Genomic DNA, 22,483 nt, shown 5'->3' on the forward strand with positions numbered 1-22,483 from the left:
AAAAAATGGCGGCTGTTTTAAAACCTTTAAAAAAAATTGATTTTTCATTCGGAGCTCTATATCTTAAAAACTACCAACAACACTAGAAAATCTAAGAGAACATTATTTAAAGAAGAGTAAATTTTCTGAAATATTAGCCCTAAAAGAGCTATTTACGTGCAATAGTACTCGAGATATAGCTTTTTAAAAAGCAAAATTTCTTAAAAATCTACTGAAAGATTAGTAGTTAATTTATTTTGAGAATTCTATATCTCAGGAACTTTGTTACGTACAGATGTATATTAGCACTCAAATCAAAGCTAGTTTAATGGACTATAAAGAAGTTTATGACCTTTACCTTTGTAGGAATAGTAGCTTTCATGATATTTGCTAAAATAAATTGATTTATAGTTCTTCGAACACAGGAAGTCATTCATAAATTTGATTTATGAAAAACTATTTCAGAAACCATTAGACGTACCGATGTCTGCCAGCGCTCAAATTAAAGCTAGTTTAATTTACTACAAAATAGTTAATTTTATTTATCTTTGTAGGAGTAGTAGTTTTTATGATATTCACTCATGAATATAAATTTGGCAAATGAAAATTTGTCTGAACAACTATAAATCAATTTATTTTAGCAAATTTCATGTAAACTATTACTCCTACGAAGATCAACATCATAAACTACTTTATAGCTCATTAAACCAGCTTTAATTTGAGTGCTAATAGACATCTGTAGGTCAAATGGTTTGTGAGATATAAATTTTTCAAAATAAACTTACTAACTACTGATCTTTCAGTACGTCCCATACAACATTTTTCTGAAACGTTGTTTTTTAAAAGCTATATCTCTAAAAATATTTAACGTAAATAATTCTATTAGGGCTCATATTTTAGCAAATTTACTCTTCTTTAAATGACTTTCTCTTAGGTTTTCTTGAGTAGTTCCTACTTTTTAAGATATAGAGCTCCGAATGAAAAATTATTTTTTTTTATCGCTTTGAAACATTCGCCCTTTTTTATATATATACCTATACTTGGCAGACTCATAAATTTTGACTATTAATTATACATAGTTTTCATTAAAGTAATCAAAAATTGGGGGAGATAACTGCCTTTTTTCTCCTCTTGGTCTCTTGTACTAAGCTAAAATACATGAAATTAAGAAATATTATGGTTACATTTCAAAATTGGAACGTGATGTTTATAATACTACTACTGCTGCTGGTTGTTTCTGCAGACCGATGTAGACCTCGGCCTGTGCAATAAGTTTTCACCAGATAATCGTATATTGCGCGGTAGCCAATTTTGAATGTCCAGTAGATCTGGGGTATACCGGATGATAGCATCCTCTCATATGAGCCTTATTATGCCTATTCCTCTTGTTCAATAGAGCCTTCCGTCCAGCAACTTTCTTGGAAGTCAATCTTCGGGCATTCAGGCAATTTATCCTGCCCAACACAGTCTTTCCAGCTAGATGTAGCTCCTTATATCTATGTCCTCATACATACCATAAATGTCCCCTTTCTAACTCCTCTAATTCTCAACGACCTTAGTCGGAATATGCGGCGAAGGATCAATCATTAGTATCTTTTCTTCAGTACTTATGAGGTCCAGGTCTCACGTAACAACTGCTGGTACTCAACATACAACTACTACTAAAAGAAATACATAATTAATAAATAATATCCCAACTTTTGCCTACCCCTGAAGCGAATCCTGCCAATGCCTATCCTTTTATATTTATATAAGTCTTAAAGTTTATTCATTGTCAGTTGTTTTTTTAATCTTATTTGTTAGAAAAAAAATATAAATATATTTCATTTTACCCCAACAACATTCTATAGTGAAATGCCTTGAAAAGAACTGCCAGTAGTAATCGTATTGTTCAAGTTCCTAGTCCCAGAATCGTTTAACAAAACGTTTTATTTCAAATGGGAGTGTACTTTGAGAGATTGGCTTATTGTTAAAGGGAATAATGAAATGGCGGGATGCCAGTACGATTTCTACTTCCTTGTACAATTCTATTTGATTTGATTACCTTTCAAAACGGTCCTGTTTCTTTCTAAAATTACAACTTCAACCTTTCAAATATAATTCTATTGTAGAATTATTAGAATCATACTTAATATTCACTCGAATGAGAAAATATTTTTTTAATCTTTTTGAGCAAATGTTGGAATACAAAATAACTTTTGTAGTTTTTTCAGTAATAAATATTAAAAAAATTAAGTAGTACGATTGCCTATTTTTGCGAAGTAGAGAAAGCATGTTAACTATTCTTATTTTTTTTAAGTCAGCTTTGTTTTTTGGATTCCGTCAGGTTTGAACAAGTACTATAAAAAAAAATTCATATTATTTTCAAATTCAAATTGAAATGATTGTTACTAATTTGATGAATTAAAAAACGCAGAATGTTATGAAAAACCTCTTGGAATATGAAAATAAGAAGTTTAAGCTAGCTAGAAATAAGTTATATCAACCAAAAATCAATTAGAACAAATTGGAAGTACCTTTTACAAATTACTTTTTTCTAAATCATATCAATTTGTCGTTGTGATTGTTATGTTATCAGAAAAAATAAATAACATAAATTGCATTTTTTTTCTTTTAATCATGTCATTATTATTTTCTAAGGTCTTAGCTCATAAATCTTTAGTTCACCTTTGGATTGAAATTATCATTAAAACGGTACAATAATATAATTAAAGGCTATGGTATTTTATATAAAAATATATTAACAACATATATTTTACCTAATAAAAGAATAAATAGTATAATCAAGATTAACAAATTATTTAATTCTAAAAAGGTGAATATTTGCATCAATTTAATTTGTTATGTTTTTTTTTTATTTTCACTTAAACTATTTTATTCTTAGCAAGAAAAAAATTAAAATGGAACAACTTCCATCCATATTTATATATTTCTTGGGAAATTTTATTCCTACATAGACGTGGTTTTATTGTTCCTTCAACAATAAATCACTATAACAATCACCCAAATGAGCATACTGTTCGTCCTATTTTTCTCTGATGAGTATGGTTCGAGGATTGTGGGATGGTGGGGTGAGCATTCGCCGCGAATTGATGCTCCCGGCTTTGTAGTGCATTGGGCCCGAACAGTGTGAGCTAACTGGTATTTCTCTTTTTTTTCCGAATTTTTCTCAGTACATTTACAGATAGACCTTCTATTGTTTTGTTTTTTAACAAAAGATCAACGTTTGTTATCCATAATTTTCAATGATGATTTTTCTTATTTTTAAGTACTCTCGGAATTAGACATTAGTATTTAGTTTCAAGCATATTATGTTGCTACTTAGTCACAATCACAGTTCTCTTTTGCGTTATTGGCAGAGGTCAGAATAGTGTTCTTTCATAACCGTGCTCTAACGGTGTCCAGATAGGTCAAAATGAAAAATGATCAACAAAGTTTGTCTGCTTTAGTTTCATACAGAATGTTTAATATTAAAAATATTGAATATATACTATTTAACATAGTAAGTATAATATTTATATCATGTGTAATGAGGATGAGAGAGCAAAGAGTGGCTCATAAACTGTGCAGTTACGTTCCGGATGGTGTACGGCGACGTGGTAGGCCGAAGGGCCAATGGAGGGATGCTGTAAGGCGGGATCTGCGGCAATTGAGGATCACATTTACCCTTACAGAAGATAGAGAAAGATGGTTGGCAGCCGTTGAGCAGGCCAATGGCAGCTTTATGCGCCTGTTGTGCCAGTAAAAGAAGAAGAAGAATGTTTAATATTCGATAAATGCTGAGTTTTCTTGCAATAACCGAAAACTAAAAAAAATTTCAAAATATTGATTTGTTTTCTTTGTGAAACGGGCGGCTGGCTAGGTGACTAAATTTGTATTTAGCTCTCCAAAACATATAGAATCGTAAAAGAAAAGAATTCTATATTTTTTCTAAAAGTTTCACTATCTCTTAGTGAAAATTCAACGCCAGGTCTTTATATCTATCGTCGTCGCTAATCGGTCGAAAATTAAATATCATATACGAATTTTGTATGAATTTTTTTAAGAATTTATATTCAAGTATTTATATTCGAAAAAGCTTTGTTGTATAGTTTTATGCAGAAATATGAAAAATGAACAAAATTTTGATATTATTTTTTTTAATATGTATTTTTGTTGTGATAACGGGGGCAAATCTGAAGTTGACAAAACACTACTATGTTTTTGTTTTCGAAAAACCATTCGTTGAACTGATTTTATTAGAAGGCTTTAATTGGAATCTGAAAATTGTAATCGAATTTTCATTTCTTTTTTTTTTTTGTATGATTTTACTCTCTAACTGTTATTTAAACTTATTAGATTTTTTTTTGTCCGCTAAGTTATTTTTGTTATTCATTTGAAACCTTGCCGAAATGTTATTAAGAAACATGGGCGAATCCTTGATAAGTTTCAGCCTTGCCAAAATCCAAAAATTTAGAAGCTAAACCCCCGTCAAATATTTGGTTATTAATGATGGACAGGAGAGGACAAGGTGGACATTATAAATCATGAAGCCTATTTAAGTTTGGTGGAGCAAACCATTAATCATATCCCAGAGGGAGGATTGCTTTCAGATCTTATTCCACTCTTGTTAAGTTTGTTATTGATGAATCTCTCAGTTTTATTTAAAATATCATTGCTTTAGAAGTAGAATTTTTTTAAAAAATAAAACCGAAACTATTCAAAATCTTGGACTTTTTACTTGTTTTATGGAATATATAGCAAGAGGAAGATACTGATGATGAAAAAATTTGAATTTCGTTTTTCGGCGGAAATACACGTTTTGATGAACTCCAAATCGTAAAATGTTCTCTGTGTATATGTAACCTAGCTTAATAATGAAAAGCCATATGAATCTGAAATTACATATTTAGAGTAGGTATATGCCTGAAATGTTAAAGCAATATTTTTGCTAAGATAGGCCTACCGATAGTTCCGTTGTGTATGATAGATTTTCTCAAAACGTTTTTAAAGATTTTGATTAAACTCGGTTAATCAATGTAAAATTAAAATGTATTTAATATCAAATAAGTATTATCTTAATTTATATTGTAGAGGGCTTGAATGCGGAATTTTTAAAAATCTACCTCTAAATTACCTTTAATTTCATTTATTTGAAATAATTAACCGATTTAGAAGCAATAAAGAATTTTTAAAAGGTATCTATGAAAGAATTTGATTTTAACTTAAGAAGACAAGAGGAAAAATCTTTTATGATATAGATATATAAAATATATAATTGTTAATATAGAATTATCATGTACGAAATTTATAAGTGGGTATTAAATGGAAAACCGAAGATTGATTAATGCTTTGAGAGTGAACGATATCCATTTTCTTTTCTTTTTTTTTTTTACTATTTTAGCGATGGTACTGGTACTAGTATTTGGAGGGGGAAACAAGCCCGGCTAGTGGGCCTAGTGATCCTTTTTGCCAACCCCTGAAGGCTAGGTTGCCGCCGCGTACTAACCAAGGTAGGAGTGTCAAGATTCATTCTTCGGGACCGTCGAAAAATGAATGTTTAACTACTCCAGGTGGGAATCGAACCCACAACGTTCCGAACCGAACGCACTGGGACCTGTGCCCTAACCCGCACTGCCGTCACGTCTCTTATTTCGCGTTACTGAACATTTTTCACTAATGGTTTTTGGTTTATTCAGAAGCCACAGTTGACAATTTGCTGCCCTAAGGTATGGGATGTTACATAATTTAATTAATTAACTTTAACTACATTTTTATTCTGACGAAAACATATGCTCTCCTGTAAACGTAACAAAATATGATATATTAACGTTTACCTCCAACTACAACATTATTGTTTTACTACTTTTACAACATATACAACTTTTTTTGTTTTATCCCGACGTATAAGTAGTAATGTTTTAAACCAATTGTGATAGGAGTTCCATGATTATAAAAACCTGCGACGCGCGCAACACACAACATTCACTTACTATTTTACGAGGCCATTCTAAGACTTTGGCACATAAAACCAGCCAAACTATTTCAATAAAGCTACTACTTAGCTGAGATTAAATCGCACTTACTTTGACATCGACTTAGGGAGTTTAATAAAAATTCTTAAAAAAAAAAAGTGTAAAATCGATTCAATATAGAGAGCAGTGGCATTTACAGTTCGTTAATTTTAATTAATTAATGTTCACACACGCACACCGACTATTTTGTGAGGCTTTAAAACATAAAGAGGAACATCAAAACGTGTATAACCGCCGAAAACACGAATTAAAACTTTGTACGATCTTAGAACTTTCTCTTATTATATATGTAGTAATTGTAAGTAAATAATATTTAAAGAATAATTTTATTCCAAAAGAAACAAATGTTTTTACTGGCATCCTATAAGGTTAGAGAAATGGATAATTGCTCTTTTTTTTTTCAACTTAATAGGGCTTCATACATTACTTGGGAATTTCCCAAGATATATGGCGTTAGAATTCCTCTTCCTATTATAGTAACTGAAATTATACTAGTTGGCAGAAATTCATTTAGTTCTTCCAGTTTTTTAATACAATGCATATGCCAAGTTTTTTGTAGTGTTGCCTATTTGTAGTGTTAAAGCTGCTTCGTTTTTTTTTTTTTTTTAAGTATAGGGCAACAAAAGGAAATGAATTCTCTCCCCATTTCCTCTTACCTTAAAACGCCCTTGCCATTTCAATGGAAAATCAGATCGCTTAGCGAAGAGGAAATTTAACTTTTATCTAGCTCTTTTTATTTTACTCTTGAAGAGATGCAATGCAGGTTAGTCACGTTTACATTTTCCACTCTGAGCCGGTTAAACGAGAATTTCAGAACTTTTTATCTCGACATCTACGAGGACGTGTGCTTTTATATCTTTTAATGGCGGGGTTTTATCTTTTCTCATATCTGTCAGTTCTAAAAATATTTTAAACTTATTTTGCTATTTTATCATGATTTATAGCCTTAGACTTACAGTTTTTATCATCAAGTTCCTAAAAAAAAAAAACCGTGCCCGTGTAGGCCTCGAGGCGACATATTTCCGTGACAACGTATACTCTATGCTAATATTACATAAATATAAATTAAAATCAATCCAATGTTATATATTTGAAATAATAAACCAGTTCACAAATTGAATTCGGATATTTATTTTTGCTTGGTTATACAAAATATTTATACAGTTATACTTAATTCTAAGACTTTATTTCCAATATTCTATTCATAATCGGACGATGGTAGTTTAATTAATTCCAATGAATTTTATTATTATCACCATATTCTTAATTTCATGCATAATTTAAAGATCATCTCAGGCTTCCTTCCCCCACCACTACCTTCTCCGTTACGCTACACTTTTGCCTGCATGACTCTCAGCATCTATAATGCTCTTACCCCCACCACCTCACTCTTACCCATCCCCACCACTACCTTCTCCGTTACGGGACACTTTTGCCTGCATGACTCTCAGCATCTATAATCCTCTTACCCCCACTACTACACTACTAATTACCTCCCCCACAATCTACTTCCGTTACGGGACACTTTTTCTAACATGGCATCCCGCAAAATGATTTATAAGACGTTGTCACGTCAAAAAATTGTCAATTTTTCTGATACTATCAACTATTATTTTATATACATGAATTGGTGTGAATCTGTATAATAGGGATGCATATGGCTAGAAAATTTAAATGAAAAGTGGGTCAGTAAAACTTTTATATTTTATTGTATACATTTTTAATTTTTCGATATTTATTCTTATAAGAAATAATTTATTTAAATAATTATGCATTACGTAATTATTATTCTGGTACTTATGTCATATTTTCTTGGACTATAACTGATCCTATTGTTTCTGCTTTAATTGGATCACTTCTGCTCTCCACGCTCGCTCAATAGATAAAAAAACTCTATACGTATCCATTTCAGTTGAGATCATAGAATAAATATGAACAAATAGTCTAGTAAAAATTCTTTATAATTTGCTGTACCTAGAACTAAGTTCAAATTAATTACTGTCAATGGATTCTTTAGAAAAATGTTTGAAAAACACTTTTGTAACAGTTCTGGCGTAATTTTCAAAATTTTTATTATTTATTAAAATATTAAGGTTAATTACCAATGACTTCTGAAGTATTACAAGTAGCTTAAATGTGCCTATAAACAACATAATATTGCTTTTATCGAGATTCGATTTGAGCTTCCTCTTTATGTTCACCATGTACAGTTTTTCAAACACCATATTATTTCTCAAACCAGGAGAAATGTACATTTTGTGAGTTCATTTGGAAAAATATCATGAAAACTACTATTCTTAGGAAAATAATCAGCACAAACTACTTTATCGTGAATTTAACGAGCTTCTAATTAACCCCTAATTGAATTTTTTATAATCTATTTTTTCATAATATTGTAATAAAACGTTGTAATGGATAAGATAAGGTGAAAAAAAAATATTGTGGAACAAGAACAACAAACGGTCATCAAGATGATACGAAAGTGCTGTTTATGTTTCAATTTCATTGCCTAGTATTAAATTAATTAATTTTATTAGAAAAATATCTCGCAAAAAATTTATTTATGCAAATTTTCAAAATTTTGGATTTATTAGTTTACTTCGAGCATGACTTTGTTTCTAAGCTGAACAAACTGTTCAAACGGTTAAACTCACTATTATTATTTTTTTTAAATTTGTGCCGGCCATTTTCATTCCCACTACTCCTAAAGAGAAGTCGTAAACCATATATTACTAATAATAAGCTGATATGGTCATATAAAAGAGACTATCTAATTATTTAATAATATTTGACGGGAATTAATCTCCTATAACTTAACAGATATAGTCTCCATATTACAAAATTTCAGTAAGCGATTGCAGGACTAAAACTACATAAAACATAAATTATAATTTAATTTAAGTATAAATAGAAATTCACTAAGATAAAAATTATTTAGTTTCATGTTTCATGAATTATTATTATTTCTATTAGTGATGTGCCATACACATTTATTGAAATTAATTCAAACTTGAAAAGATTTTATTTTATCCTTTATTAACGGTTTTTTTTGTCTTGCTCTGCTTTTATTATTATCTAAAGCAAACAATACATAAGTCAAATATAAATGTGTAGATTTTAATACGTAGATTGAAGTGGAGGTTCGGATCACCCTTGAGTCCATGATAATGTCATCAATAACCATCATGAATGTAATTATTAAAAACAAAACATATTTGTAAATATGTAGGTTTGCAGGGCATTAATGTGGTATTTTTCTTTCTTTTTTTTTCTCTCACACTTCTTTTAATTTTATTATTTCAACCAAAACCAATACATAATACAATAATAATATGAATATGTATAAATAATAAACATAAAAAAACAATAAATAAACATAAAATAATAAACATAATAAAACATATCTTTTCTTTGCCTGAAGGGTATTTTAGTGTAGATTGTGGGATCCGCTGTGTGCAGGGGAGCATTGTGGCGCTTACTCGCCGTCTGCATTAAATACCACTGATATCTATAATTCTTTTTTCTTGGTAAATGCAATCTCATTATTCGAGTACTAAAAAATCTCAAAGCTGTATTCATATGTGCAAGTAATAAAGTGAGTAGTTTAAACAAAGTTTAATATAATTTGAAGACAAATAATGAGTTTCACACGAAAAAAAAAATAAATGATAATATTCAGGGAAATTATTTCGTGTTTTCCAACAAAATAATATAATTTTCCTATCGAACTCATCGGAGGACAATATGGGTGCATTTTGAACTGTATATATATTTGTAACCCTTAAAATTGATATTACAGAAATATGAGAGACATATTTTCCTCTTAATGCAAAATATGTATATCTCTGACAAACATGTGTTTTTCTTAACGCGAAATAAAAACCTATTACAGAGGAAGGGATATATACATATTTTATTTTTCTCCACTACATTTGGTAACTTCTATCGTTCTCCTCTGAATCAAATTAGCTGAAATTTTGCATGTTTGGTTATCTTCTAGGCAGTATAATACAATTGAATTAGGGATTAATTTCTGTCGAAATTTTGGTATGATTAAATATTAATGTATTAATTAGCATCTCCACATCATACTGAAATAAAGTTAAAGGATTAAAAAATTGTATGTGATTTGAGTTGGTGTTCTAAAAAAGTATTTATGAGATTTCATTTTTTTTTTTTTTACTGTACGTCCAATATTATTTATTTTCCAAACAAAAATATGACTTTAGTGACAGAGTTCTGCTACTCACGCTTTTAATTTTTTTAACAATAGTAAATGTTTTCAAAAATTAAAAAAAACATTACCAACCCTGTAAAGTAGAAATATTTTTCAACAAATACACTATATTTATTACGTAAAAATGTACGTGTATATGGAATGAGCTATATTAAATAACTAATTGTTTCTCAAGTTATATAATATATACTGAACAGGTTGGAAAATCGTATTATTTCACAGTTATAACATATAAAATTAAATGAAAGACAAAGGAATCTGGAACAATATAGTATTATAATTACAATTATTGTGCCTAATTAAAATCGATCTATTTGAATTTTATTTAAACTGTCTGTATGCCTAGTTTGCACTTTATTTTAAATTATATGTTAATTTAAATCAGAAAAAAATTCATAACTTACCTTATCGAAACTAATATCATAGCGAATATGAGGTATTTCCCCAGGAGAGGAACAACTAACGACGTTGGGGGGATGATTTCCACAACCAGTAAGAAGAACACATGGAGGCTAATAAGAATTGATATTGACAGAGTTACCTGAAAATAGAATATGTCAATTTCATTTAAATTTTATTGTAATTTACATTAATATTTTATTGCAAAAAATGATAAATGAAATGCAATTGTGGTCCAAAACCTATAATTTGGTTTAATTTACTTCTCTAATATAACTCTATCTACTAAACTAATACCAATTATATGCTGATGATCTCAAATCTACATATCCTTCTATCCCTCCAAGATCCTTGAGGCAATCCAAAGGATGCAAGAAGATATACATAGCATAAACCCATGGGCGATAAACTACGACTTGATATTGAATGCTGGAAAACTAAGACAATTCTTGTTGGTTCCAACCGCCCTCCTTTACTACCCTCTACTTCTCGTGGAATAATCATATTTCCCAGATTACCCGCAAATCCATAATTGTACTTAAACAAATCCTAAAACTCCGTGATTCCATACCCCAGAATACCCGTCAGTATCCTCTCTTGTTTTTCCCCACTTCGACTACGGTTCCTTGGTCTACGGAGGGCTATCTGCAGGTCTAGAGTTGAGACTGAAGAGACTCACGAATTGCTTCCTAAGATTTATCACCTGGTTTCCAAGGCGCTCTCAACTCTCCTGTTGGTATACCGAGTTGAAGTGGGGGTGTTTAAGTTTAATCCTTGGTATTTTCCTATTCAAGGTTTTTAAAATAAAAAAACCGACCTATATCCTTGATCTCCTCACTCTACGATCATCTATCCATTCATTAAACACAAAATCCAGATTAATCGATTTATAGATGCCCTCCCATAGAACCGCCGCCTTTAGCAAATCCTTCGTCATACGTGCAACCTGCTTCTGGAATTCTCTTCCTACCTCCATTCGTCAATCCTCATCTATCCTCTCCTTTAAACAACACATATTCCTTCACCCACTATATAACCAAACCTCCGCAAATAAGGAACAACAGGTTGTAACTAACGTAATCTCTTGTCTCGTAAAACGTCAAAGATAAAGTGGATTGTGTTTTTATTTTATGATATAAACTTGTTTCTAAAGAACTGATGGACTATAACATGCATATCCCAAAAACAATTGAGCTGCGTTTTAATTGTTTGTAATATGAGCAAGTGTTATCCACTTGCAGGATCTATGACGTACGCTAGAGACACCCCAGGATGCTGCCCCTCACACTCTGAGAACCATTTTTTTATAAAAAAAAAAAATCCTTCATAAAGACAAAGTATACGGTTGCCCGATGGTAGTAGAGTTTATTATTTACATGTTACGTCTAAATTTACAATTCAAGTAATCAGTGTTTAAAATTAAATATGTAGATAGAAAGTATATACTAAGGATAGAATCCCTATTCTTTGATGAATTCTATTATAAACCATCGATTACTGATAACTGTTATTTAATAGATCTAACGGAACAAAATGCTCATAGAGTTAAGAGAAGCGGATAACGATTAAAGTGACCTGAAATATTAAAAAATTAAAGAGAACATAAAGTGAAAAATTGGATAAAAGTCAAAATATAGCGAGAGAATTATGAGGAAATCTGTGGGGCGGAATATGCAGGCTCTTATATTGTGTGCTGGATAGGTACGGAAGACAAAGAGAGATGGTTTCAGGGGCTGGATGGAAAACAATAGGGGGAGATTACGCCCCCCCTCAACGAAATGGCCGAGGATACCTCATGAGTAATGAGGGTCAGTAGGTCAACCCCTAAGTCAGCTCCAGCTACCTGCTTAGAGATAAATAAATAAATGTATATACTTTATTTATATGAAATCAAAAACTACTAACACCAACTACAATAAATCTTTAAGCTGCCAATGATTTAAATAGCATGAGCTCTATTAGGAAGTTCAGTAGGAGTAATAATATTGTACTAAATATATATACATATTGGGAGGCATCCAAACCTCCTCGAATTCTCAAGTCAACACCTCTTGGTTGCTAAGAGAGGTGTTCCGTCTGCTGAAATCGCTCCGTATAATCATTTCTGTCAGACATAGCGCTCGTATTTACAGTTTACTCCTTTATAAGGAACATGTGTCTAACAAGCACACAAAATTCTATGTAATCATTTCTCCCTTCAGTCTGTACCCTCACTTCTCATCAAACTCCTTTCTGATACCCCTCAAAACATACGTTGATATTGTGTGATTTTTCCATCTCTAAATAACTATAAATAAAAACTCTCACATTGGTTTCATGTTGCATGTAAATTCCTATAATTTTTGATATTAAAAAAAATAAAAAAATAATTTCTTACAAAAATAGAAGAAATTAATTATATAAACAAATACCCTTTTCCAAAGGTGGGGAATTTACGGTCTGAGGCGGCATGCGTCCTTTGAGTGTCTGTTTTATAGCCTCAACAAAAAAAAAAAAAATCTAGTCAACTAAAGAACGACCACTTGCTCGTGACAACTGTTGCCATTGCCTGTTCCACTCTTCGATTAAGTCGGTTAGTAAATTTTTTAACGTAAAGACAGGGACTAAGCTATATTCGAAAGGAAATTGATTAACACAAGATTATATATAAATCAAAATTTTGAAGATAAACCATATTTTTGTCAGATATGAAAATTAAAAAAAAAAAGTAATATGCACATATATGTATTAATGGTTGAGCAAATAGCTATACAAAAAATTGAATAAAAAAAAAAAAGGAACCTCTTTTACTACTGTATCATTTTTATGTGACCTCCAATGGTAAAAAAGTTTCCTGCATCGAATACGTGTATATACAATAAACAGTTTAATGTTATAAACCATAGCATATTCATATCATTTGATGAATAATGACTTGTTTGTTACCTTTTCTCCAGAGTCTGAAGGCAGGTAGAACGTAAGCACAGTTAGAAATGATATGCCCATACATGGTATGATTATATTGACAGTGTAGAAGAGGGTTTTCCGCCTCATAGTAATGTTAAAAGTTATGTCGAGGTATGGTTCATCACAGCACGTGTAGAATCGTTCATTTCTGTAAAATGAAAAATATTTATTAGTTAATAAATAAATATTTGGATATTTTAATATTTTATTAAATAAAGATTGTTTGTTTTTAAATCTTTATATTTTCAATTTAAGAAGTGAAAGCCTAGAGTTATTTGAGATTATTTAAATTATGGATTTTACCAAAGAAATATCTACATATGTTTCAATATACAACAAATAGATACATTTTACGAGAATAAGACTAACACATAGATTCAAAGGAAAATATAATAAAAAAACCGGTCACAGGAAACACTTGAATGGATAAATAAGTTTAAAAAAACAAAACAAAAAAAATAGTACTAATAAAATAAAATAATTTAATGAATAAATACGTTAAAACACACAAATAGAGAGTTCAACATATTTAAATAAATAAATAAAACAAAGAATAATCTCCGAGCTAATTCCCATGCAGGTGATGGTGTATGATCCCCAGAGAGTCCAAAATATTATTTCCGCTAAGATCGCAATATCCCCGATGGTAACACCTAGGCCTTCTAAGAAGCTCCTTGTTCTATCTGGTATTGTTCCACGAGATCCAAAGCAGAGGCCTCTCACGGTGAACTCTCTCTCCGAAGGTCTCGCGGATTTTTTCCTTAAGGAAAGGAACGCATTTTTCATATATTTTCTTTTTTTCCCTTTCCACTCCACCTTCCTGTTCGAGGTCATTACTTTCAAATCTTACCGTCGGATCCAAGACAAGAACCGTGTCTCCGACTTTTATAACGCGACAATATCGGCATATCTTACGGATCCGTCGATGTCAATACAATAGACCTCCTCGATATAACTAATAGTTATGTTTGGTGTGTTTATAGACAACATTACTCACACCCTTAAAGTATTCCGGTATTTGGGTATATGGGTTCAACTCTGCTTTGTTCAGTTAACGTTTAGCTCATAAAATAAGTTAGTTGCTATCAGAAAATTATACCTATTTGGAGCAATAATGTTGCAAGATCGATAAAAAACAACATTGCAATATTTTTAAAATTTTTAACAGTGTTATTCGTACAATATGCTTTATACTTTACTTCGCTGGCTAAGCAAAGTCATGTCACTGGATCAAATTTTCGAAACACAGTTTCTTCTTACTCTCAATTACCCTTGATGACTTATATTAATATGCAAAATGCTCCTTTGTTTCTATCTAAATATATTTATTGTGTTAGTTTGTACAACACCATGATTCCGACATATTTACTTATATTCTAACGAGGGAAAGGAGTTATCAACAGGGTATCACCTTATTCTAACACCATAGTAGGGGGTAAAGTTTTCATTTAGTGGAACCACGACAGAAATAAAAGCCGACTACCCAGGCTTGATTGGAACCAACGCCGCTGCAGTTCCCACGCCGCCTCAACTCCCTGAGCTACAGCTTATGAAATAAGAGCTATATAAAAAAATTCAGTAATAATTCTAAACTTTTTTGCTATCTAACTGCTCTATTGCCTATTTTATATTAGTCTTGTATGCCTGTTAGATTTTCATTTTGTTTCAACCTAGGATAAAGTTTCATTCTTTATTTTTTTATGAAATCCTATCATATTTAGCCCTTTTTAGTGCTACAAATTAACAAAATTAGAGTTACTTAAGAGGAAGCTATTTTGTGAATTTCATTGGATAAAATACCTTTGCCTTTATTAAAGAGTATTCCTTTGCGTATTCATATTACGAGTTTAATTAAAACTTATTAAAGCCGTTTTCGAAAAAAAAAAGTACACAAGTGTAAAATTGAATACATAAAGTTGTTGTAACAGGTGCAACTACGAGATAGTTTCAGCTTCTCGTACAATGCTCAACCAATATGATATCTTTTACTGAATGTTATTCGGTTCAAAATAAATATCAAAAAGTAGAAATGTAAAGATAAAGAGAAACGTTTTTCCATACTTTCTACCGCTATGTATGAAATATACGGAAAGGTGCATTGTGATCGTGAAAAATTTCGAATTTAATTTTTTAACGGAAATAAACATTTTGGGTCCCCCTCCCCGAATCCAAATATCCAAGTTTCACAAAATGGTCCGTTAATGTATGTGTGATCAGTCGTACTAAACTGAAATTATATATTCAAGGTATGTATATGCCTGAAATGATACAAACTTTTCCGATAAAATCGCCTGACCGGAGTTGCTATACGAGTTTGTTTGAACTCGGTATATCAACGTATAATAAAGTGATAATTAATATCAGCTAGTTCTTATCCTAATTAAAATAGTTCAATAAGGCTTAAATGCCAAATTTTCAAAAAATCTTCCTCCAAAATATCTTTCATTTTGTTAATTTAAGAAAATTATCCGTTTTGCATTGTTAGCGGTAATCGGAAATGTAGAAATATGAACTATGAAAGAAATTGATAATTAACTAAAGGAGAAAAAAGAAGAAATCGAGACAACAGTTAATAGACTGGAAAATCAGAAACAGCCGAGCGTATCCGGTCTTTCTTGATCGCAATCATATGTAAGTATTTTGTTAAACTGCTGTATATTTTACATAAACTGCTGTAATTCTTGGCATGGTCAAAGTCGATATTCGTTATTCGCACCTCGAGATACCCTAAAATACGAATTTTTAATAGCAAAGAACTTTTTATTCATTAATTGCCAATTATAACTGTATTTACATAAAAATACATCTAGTTAATTTGGTGTGAGATCACAATGGTGTGATACAGGCATGTAGAGAACCCATCTTCTTTTCAGGCGTCTCAGAGAATTGTCAGGAATAAAAGAGGAAGCAAGGTTAGAAACTTTAGGTTTGCGTGGTTAGAGTTTATCATGGAAGGATTGATTTCTGGTTCGGGCTAGATCGCTTACATACTAAACATTAAGGTCTTTAGATGAATTTATTTGTGACAAATTAGGGAGAATTGAGGATTTCACGAAGGATTTTGTATTGTAAGGATTGGATACGAGAGGAATTCGAAGGTTTATCAGAGCCTCAAAGCTCAATTCTGTTAGTCCAGATAGGCCTTTTAACAGCCAAGTAGATTAGTATTTTGTATTGGATTGGAAGTTTAGACCGTTTGTCGAGTAAGTGTTGTAATAATGCGGATCCGGCATGCAGTTTCCTATCTTTTCAGTCTTGTGTGAGGATTCCAAGTTAGTATTTTTTTTAGATGTAGTCCAAGGTAGCAAACCTGTTGAAAGGGGGGAAAGCAACATTATTAAAGGATACTGTAAGGCAGTCGGTAGGTTTACGATGTAAAGGTGATGAGATTCCTTGGGATTTATTTTGATCCTCCAATATCAGAACCATTCTTCGAGGGTTAGGATTGGAAAGTTTGGGATGCACTCAAAGGGTTATTATTAACCGCGAGCACACATGTGCCATCGGCATACGTGGTAAGAATGGTGTTAGGGTGGTTGGGATATCAGCTTTATAGATGGTGTAGAGGATGGGACCGAGGATACTACATTTAGGAACCCCAGCGGAATCAACAGAAAAATACAAATTTACTGTTTGAAATTTTTTTCTACAGGAAAGTGAGAGTGATAGCTGTGTGACGTGCGCAACGCACCAGATTTTTATAATAAATGGACAATAGAAGGATGATGTAAATTGACTACTTATCATTCCACAGTGTGAGGTACGAATGTTTTTACTTTACATGAATATTTATCTCAATTATACATTCAAAGATATAGTTGAATCTGTAAACAATACTCTGGAGCATTTGAGATTTATCCAGTAATTGGCAAATCCATTGTTGCTAACTGTAAGACAGAGTTGCGGAGCATTCCTTGTTTCTAGGAGTTGCTAACTTAAATGAATTTTACCGGGCCCTATAGCTCTCAATATTGAACTTGGTCTCAACTTCCCGGCAAGAAGTTAGTTGGCGATTAGTGGTCTCAAATGTTTGCACTTCTCTTCTATTTTCCTTTGCCTTTGGTTACACTCAATATGGGGATTTTATGAAACTTGTTTATTTACTTCAACAATTTGATTTTGAAGGTTCTGTAAATAATGATACAACTAAATTGAGACGACTTTGTGGGATTTAGTTGTTCTCATACTCATGCTTTGCAGTAAAAAAAAAAAATTATTTGAAAAAAGAATTTTCTTAACTAATTATTAAACACTAAAATCTACTGAAGATTAATAAATAGAAACATTACCTACAATTGGTTTGAAACCGATTGTTCTACATAACTGTAATAACTACTAGAACTTATTCCAACAAAGTTTTGTCAGTAGTAGTTGTTGTTTGAACTCAACACAACTGAGTAAGTGTTAAAATGAATGAAAGTAAATGAAAAAAGTAAGAGTTTTTTTTTTTTTTTTTTGTATATGCTGACCATGTTACCATAGAAAAACATTTTTAGATAGAAGAGTAAATAAATTTTGGGTGTTTGGTTCGATTGTAATATGAAAGATATTGACGGAGATGAAAGACAGAAGTCAGATTGAATAATAAGACAAAATAAGTAAACTTACTAAGGTTTTTTTTAGTGGACAATTGTATGGAATGGTGAAATATCCTTCTTTTCTATCTTCCTCTCCTTTTATGGGAACAGATTCTTGGAAGTGTACTTACACATTTCTAACGAAAATACTATGAGGAATTGTAGCTATCCTAGCTGTTCTCTATCCCCTTTTTCTTCCACAGCGGTCGCTGAGTTAGCGAGCTTCACTATTGGTCACTTATAAAGACTCATTTTTTTTTTTTCATTTTTTGTAGATTCCTTATTAAATTAAATAATTTTCGATGTGCAAAGCAATGGTTGTTGTTTGTTTGTTGCTTAAAGGCGTAAAACCCTCAGGTCATCAACGCATATGGCATGATAAAAGTAAAAAAAAAAATAAATAAAATAAATAAAAAATAGTAAAATAAAAAAAAATAGAAAAATAATTTAAAATAAATAAAAAACATAAAAATCGAAGAGGAGTTATAATTTATAAAGAAGGCGATGTGCATTTAAAAATTCAAATACTCGTGTAATTTTAGCTTCCTCATCTGCCAGAGTTTCGGATAAATTTGGGGTCAGTCCTATCCTGTTTATTATTGGCAAATAGTGAGTACACTCTTCAAAAATATGTCTAATCGTAAGAATGGACTTACGTTGGAGGTGGCAGTTTTCTGATCTGGTACCTAGCTTTCACAAAGCAATGGTTTTTGAATTATTAAAAAAAATATATATAAACCAAATGTGAACAGTTGTACAAGATATTTTTAAAGCATAGCTGAAAAATTCGATACGCCATAGCTTTACTAATTACGGTCCGATTTTTTTGTTTGCGGTTTGCTGAGAATTTAATTAGCTTTCAAATGGCCATTTGAAAATGCTTTTTTGCTCAGGGGTTCTGAAACACCTACGTCTTTTGACAACCGTGCATTGAATTTCTCCCATTTACAAAACTTTTCTTACCTGGGTATTGAGAAAAGTAAAAAAGGGCCTAAAACATTACGTGGTATGCACGTTTGGCTTTTGAACAGTCCAGATCGTCACCATTAAATTCACAACTGAAACCAAACTGCTGTTTATAACTATCATATTCCTTTGGATAAAATATAATGTATCATTTGTAAATCTTTCATTCAAGAATATATTATCTGAGAATAACTAGATTTCACAATTCCAACGTGAAAATTTTTTTTTTCTGCTTTTTGTGAAAGCTCGTATTGTTTTGAACGAATATTTTAATACTCGGTTATTTATTTTTATACACTAGCTGACCCAGCTTTGCTATTGCTAAATTTGAGGATTTATGTAGATTTAATGAATATAATTTATCGTTTGATAGAAATTATTGTATTTAGATGAAGTGATAAGATGATAACTATAGAAATTTCTTCAACACTATTAAAAGGTCTCAAACCGATTCTAATTAAACAGATTAGGACTGTAGAATTAACATAAAACAAATTTACAAATTTTTAAATCGGTCCAGTAATTCAAAGGTTTATTGTGAACTAAGGTTCAACCATTCCTTTTTAAATGTATAGAAAAAGTGATACAACGGTAAGTATGGTAATACAAAACCTAACTTCGCTGTACCATCGTTAATACTGATTCGATTTAGGTGATTGTTTCTTATTATGTTTAACAATTTGATTATCTATGATATTGTAATGTATATACTAACTAAAATATGAATAATATTTAAAAAACAACCTTCACTGTCATTATTAGTATTATATTGATACAATTTAGACCGACCGACATATCAAAGCGTTGTAACAGACTTTTGTGAAATAAAGTTGATATTCATTTTTAGCACTTCAAGAAACCCTTAAATAAATATTTTCGAAAAATAAAATTTTTAGTCCAAAATTGGAGTTATTTTTGAAAATAAAAAAAATAGAAATTACTTCAACACTACTCAACCAATTTACTCCAATCTTTAGCAGCCCAAATCATCCCCAATCATTAAGGGCTCTATAAACTGTTTCAAAGGGCACGAACCGAATCTAATTAAACACATTAGAACCAGAGAAATAAAATAAAACTTTAAACATTTTTTTTTTCCATTTTAAGCCCATATTTCGCCCTCATACAGCAACAAAAAAGTTCAATTTTATTCATAACTTTTTTCCTAACTTAGAATTCGGTGGTACGAGTAGCTTTAAACCTTTCCATGGTGAAAGGGGACATTTTGGAAAAACAGAACGTAAATTGGTCCTGTAATTCAAAAGTTACTGACAAGCTGAAGCACTTGTTGATATTATCTGAAATGATGATTCAATGAAAACAATTTTGAAAAATACAAAAACCTATTTAAATTTGAGATGAGATGATTGCGGTCTCAGTCTGAAGACAAATGAGTGATTATATCCTCCATTATTGATCCTGTGGGGTATATTTCACTTTACATTGTTCAATCCTACTCATTACAAAGCAAATATATTACTCATATTCAGTCTTTAAAATTAGATATATTGTCTCTCTCTCTCTTTTTTCCACTCAGCGAATATAGTAGAAGTGAATATTGATAGAGTTTGTGTAAGAGGACATTGAAATGAAATGCCACTCTCAGATATTGTAGCAGACTTTGAAAGTGGGCATTACCATCAAAAGTTTCTTGTAGTGTATTTTCCTGTTACTATTCCTTTGATGTCATATGATTGCCCTTAGTTTCTCTCAGCAAAGTGAACCATTATGCCTTTTGATCTTACTGTTTCTTGTGTCTTCGGGCATTTTAGGATTGCATCTTGGTAAAACATAAGTTTCTGATGATCAAACGGTTATGGTCATTGAAATCCTGTGTAATAATCGTATTAATTGACAACATTTTTTATTAATTTTTACTCTTTTAAATTAGAGGAAATTTGATCAGTCATGTGGTTTGTGATGCGACTTAGCCAAATTAAATTAGGTAATATTTGTTGTTTTTAGGTCGTGATGTAACTTCTTTCTTTAAGCTCTAAAGTCCAAATCTTTCCGCAGTAGTAGCTTCTCTCTACACTGTACAATATTTACAACTATTTGATGTTTCCAAAGATTCCCATTGTTAAAAATGGATAAAGTTAGGGATTAATTGAAGACATGAGTGGATGAAGGTGTTATGTCTTAATTTTTTTTCCATAGTAACACTATTTTAGACGTCGCGGGGTAATCTTTCCTTCAACCTATAAAATAAAGTTACACTTGTATAAATTTTTTTAAGTTTTTTACAAAGTGTTGTTTAAATTATTCATGGATATTGCTTGTTAACGTAGACTCATATCACGATAAAATCTTGCAAAAAAAAATTGACGAAAAAATGTAATATGAGCGTCTACTTTTCTTGAGAACGATTCATAAGATTTTAATTAAACTTCTTACACCCTCATCATATCTAGGAGGTAAGAGTATAGAGAAGTTGACAAGAAAAGTGAAGCCAAAAAGGCGGACCTTACGATGACCATTAGAGGCGTGGCACAGGAGTAAGGGAGACGTCAACCACTGGATGTCTTACGTTTCAGTTTATATTACAATGGTGGACATTCATATTACCCTAAACGTAACTCTGAGCCCCTAGAGAGTGGTCAAATCACTTATTATTGGCTTCACTTTCCCTTTGAAGAAGAGTGGGTAATGCCACCTTTCTGTTCCATATAGGCTTCCTAAAAATTCTTTGTAGGTTAATCAGCTCTTTTAACTAGATAGGAAGTTTCATCACTACCTAAGAAAGAGTCAGCTAATTTTGATAGAACAATAAAAAAAAAATTGTAAACAAAATTTTTAAAATTATTTTACACATATTGCTTCCTCGGAACTCACTTACTTTTTTATTATTCATTAAAACACTTATGCTGAAAATAAGAGATTATAACTAAACAATTTTTCATAGTCGATAATTAAAAAAAATAATTATCAATAAAAACATTTCTAAAATAATTATCTATAAGATGGTATAATTTATTTACATTATATTTTCCAATAATATACCTGACAGCGGGTACTTCCAAAATGTCCCACTCGACAGACATATAGAATTCTGAAAGATCAACTCCGACTTCGACGACGGAAGTTCCCTGTTGCTCGTCCATATGACGTAGGTCCACCTAGACAGTTCGACAGTTAGTTAAATTGTTCTCGAATGTGCACATCTCAAACCAGCCTTATTTAAATTTATAATTATTTATCTCTATATTTTTTAATATTATTTTTTTTAGCTATAATCGCATTTCCAGGGTTCAAATATAGGTGACCATGTTGCCTAAAATTGCCTTTCATTTGTGAAATGACCTTTTAGTGTTCATTTTAGTTCAAACGGAAGAAACTAAAGAAATAAAAAATAAAAATGCGGAGGT

At 31.2% G+C, this 22,483-nt stretch overlaps 1 protein-coding gene across 1 annotated transcript in view; it reads right to left on the reverse strand.

The window, feature by feature from the left end:
- Positions 1-22,234, reverse strand: part of nAChRalpha4 (nicotinic acetylcholine receptor alpha4) — a gene marked incomplete at its 5' end in the record, with an annotated part of 53,366 nt that extends 31,132 nt beyond the window's left edge. Inside the window, 3 exon segments of the mRNA XM_067050078.1 lie at positions 10,635-10,771; positions 13,555-13,723; positions 22,119-22,234. Coding sequence (XP_066906179.1) covers positions 10,635-10,771; positions 13,555-13,723; positions 22,119-22,234 — 422 coding nt within the window.
- Between the last annotated feature and the right edge of the window lie 249 nt (positions 22,235-22,483).

This window comes from Halyomorpha halys, unplaced genomic scaffold (genome assembly GCF_000696795.3).
Source record: "Halyomorpha halys isolate HHAL.00 unplaced genomic scaffold, Hhal_1.1 Scaffold100.1, whole genome shotgun sequence".
NCBI lineage: Eukaryota > Metazoa > Arthropoda > Insecta > Hemiptera > Pentatomidae > Halyomorpha > Halyomorpha halys.